Source organism: Belonocnema kinseyi, chromosome 6 (assembly GCF_010883055.1).
Source record: "Belonocnema kinseyi isolate 2016_QV_RU_SX_M_011 chromosome 6, B_treatae_v1, whole genome shotgun sequence".
In the NCBI taxonomy this organism is placed as follows: Eukaryota; Metazoa; Arthropoda; class Insecta; order Hymenoptera; family Cynipidae; genus Belonocnema; species Belonocnema kinseyi.
The window spans coordinates 21,880,205-21,883,613 of record NC_046662.1 but is presented as its reverse complement, the minus strand read 5'-3'; the positions used below and the strand labels follow the sequence as shown (position 1 = coordinate 21,883,613).

The 3,409-nt window shown below is 24.3% G+C and overlaps 1 protein-coding gene across 1 annotated transcript in view; it reads right to left on the bottom strand.

The window, feature by feature from the left end:
• LOC117174387 (inactive selenide, water dikinase-like protein) overlaps nt 1–3,409 on the bottom strand; it is a 30,218-nt gene that overhangs the window by 9,536 nt on the left and 17,273 nt on the right. The window contains exon 4 of the mRNA XM_033363476.1: nt 1,679–1,869. Coding sequence (XP_033219367.1) covers nt 1,679–1,869 — 191 coding nt within the window. The remainder of the gene's footprint in view (nt 1–1,678; nt 1,870–3,409) is intronic.

Sequence of the window (3,409 nt, the reverse complement as noted above, 5' to 3'; positions counted from 1 at the left end):
CAAAGTTTTTTCTTATAGTGGAAAAAAAAATTTCTTTCTCTCATAAAGTATAAATATATTTAAAAATGTACAAACTCAGAATGAAGGAACGTTACATCTTTTTTTATTAATTAAATGATAGTTGCAGGTGAACAAATAAGTTATTAATATTAAGTATCATAAAACATTAATTTCATATTGCAATAAAAATTTAATTCCCGGACTTTTTTTTTAAATCCAGGGTGGCCGTTTTAATCACATAAAAAAATTACATTTTCGTTATAAACTGAACACTTCTTAAAATAAACGTTAATTTATTTTTATTTCGAACAGTTACAAAAACCTTAAAAGGCTTCAAAATTTTATTTAAAAAATTGAAAACATGTACATGTTGTTTTACATTTATTCAAATTTTAAGTTATTCCTGATTTTTTTCATAACTTCTATATATCTTTTAAAATGATTCAAAATTTTCCTACATTTTTTTTTAATACTAAAAAATTAAAAATCTTTTTAAATCTCTTGAAATTAATTTTTCAAAATAAAATTATTTTCAATTTAACTATGAACCTTAAGAAAAGGGTTTTTTTTATTCTTTTGAGTTTTTCGTAATTCTTAAAAAGCTTCTAAATTTTTTGTTTAAAATCGGCAAAAATCTATATTTTGTTTCAAATTAGGTCGTGGGCTATTTGCACCAAAATTTCGGTACGATTATCCGGTATACGTAAACACTTCGTTTAAATTATATGAAATCATTTCGAATTTTTAATTAATTCTGAATATTTTCCGATCTTCTAAATATCTCTTCAACTTAATTGATTTTCTTCTAGAAATTATAGGTGTTCAATATATTAGTATACATCCAATTCGACAATTTTACTTGTAAATTACATTTACTTAAATATAAAAGTTAATATTGTAACATTCAAAGTTTAATTTTTTGTTCAGTTTTGAATATTTAATTTACAATTACTGATTTGACATGGACAATAAAATATTTCGAAATTTCAGACAATTGTTACTTTTTCTGAAGTAAAAATCTAAAATTGTAGACTAAAACAATATTTTTTATTTAATTAAAGCCTTTAATTATAAATATATTATTTTTAAGTTATTTTAAAACTGCAAATCGTTTATCAAGTTTAAATCGAGCATTTAAATTTTTTCAACTATTAAAACTTTCCAATTGAAGCAGTTCAATTTTTAACGTTAAAATCTGGAAATTCTTAAATTTCGAACTGATACCAAATCGTCTTGTAAAATAAATTATTATGCGCTTCTTAATCTTCAATGTATAGTTCAATTTTGAGAATAATTATAACTTATATTTGTTTGATCAACTAACAACATTTTTTAAATACAAAATTGTTGATATCAAACGCTACCAATTTTTTATTCTTTTAAGTGTTAGAAAACTGTATTTTAAAATACTTTACATGAAATATTTTTCAATTACGCATTGTAATCTAAATGATACCGTAATTGAAAAAGATAAAAATTCAACTGATTATTTAAAAAAAAACTGCTGAAACCAAACACGACTTTTTTTCCCTACAAATTTGTAAAATTCACCGTCAAAAAATAAATTCCCCGTTTTCCGGTCCAGCGGCCACTCTATTCTTTCATAATAGACTAAAAAGATTTAAATTAAAAGAAAGAAAAATTAAATTAAAATTAAATAACAAGATTTTCGACAAACCTATTCTGTTCAACCTCGCCATACTGTCCATTGCCCGCTGGTATGCTTTTCGGACATCGTCTTCACTGACTACTAACTTAATTCGGTTCCAACGATCTGGTTGATCGAGCCACTGATGTGCATTCACGGCCACTTGCGTTCCCAGAGGTTTTGTTAAAACGAGAACGTCCCCAACCACTGCATTGTCGGGTCTGAAATAAAAATAAAATAAAACTTTAATATTTTTAGTTAACTTAAAACTTCAGGGTGGCGATTTCGCAGACGATTTCAAATTCCTGGCTTTTCCCTGTAAAAATTGTTCAATTTTCCCGGTCAACTAAAAGTAACATATTCATATTTTTCTCCAACCTCAAACATTTATTTTAATCCATGACGTTCATTCTAAACATGCTTTATCACACGACAGAGCAAACAATTGCAAAATTAATTAATTTTAAAATGAATACTTAAATTTTCCGCCAAAAAACAAAATTTTTTTTACAAAAAACGGAATAGCTAAATTTTTAGTTGAAAAAATTAATTAAAAAAAAAAAATTAACACATTTTCAAGAAAATAGTTCAATTTTCAAACTAATTGATGAATTTTCAATTCGATAGGTTGAATTTTAAATTAAAAAGATCAGTTTTTAAACTAAAACAAGGAGCCTACAACTGAAATATTTCAATTTTGAACAAAAAGAAAAATTAATTTTTTACTAAAAAGGGTAAATCGTTAACCAAAACTTACATCATTAAATTTTAAGTTAAAAGAAATAATGTTCTGTGAAACAGATGAATTTTCAAATAAAATGATGAAATATTTAATTGGAATAAGTTCAATTTTCAGTTAAAAAATTACATTTCACAGAAACTAAAATGAAAGAAAGTAGTTTTATTTTCAAGCAAAAGATGAATTTTCAACTAAAATGATGAATCTTTAACTAGAATAGTTGAATTTTTAACCGTCTCGATACATTTTCAACCAAGAAGATTAGATTCTATAAAAAAAGATGAATTTTCAACTAATAAAGATATTTTTTCAGCCAAAAATTGAATTAAACTTTTAGTCAAAAAATTAATGCTGAACCAATGAGATGCATTTTGAACTAAAATTATGGTATATTCAATTGGAAAAAAGAAGTATCCAATAAAATAGCTCATATTTCAACAAAACAAAAAAAATTTTTATTAAAATTATGAATCTTCAAACAAAAAAATTAATTTTTAACAAGAGTTTATTTTTCAGCCTAGTAATTTTAATTCCTACGTAAGAGATGAATTTGCAACGAAAATGATAAATATGAAACATGAATACTTGAATCTTTAATCGAAAAAAAGAATTTTTAAACAAGAAGATTAACTTAAAAAGAAAAAGATACTTTTTTTAAATACAAAATTAACAAACTACGTGGGGTTTCCATGAAATAGTTTAATTTTCAATTAAAAAAGATAACATTGTCAACCAAATTGTTTCATTTTAAACAAGAAAAGATCAATTTTCAACCAAAAATGGACATTCAAATTTTCAGTTGAAGGAATTAATTTTCAATGAAAAGGATGAATTTTCAAATAAACTCAAGCCTCGGCTGAAATAACGTTGTATCAACACATATTTTGTATCCACGCAGTTCTATGTATACAAGTTTCTCTTTTAAGGGCATGTGACACAGCTAAATACCTATATTACCGACCTCACTTTTTCAGTTGACTAAATGTTTTTTTGAACCTAAGCACTTTTTTGTAAATAAAATA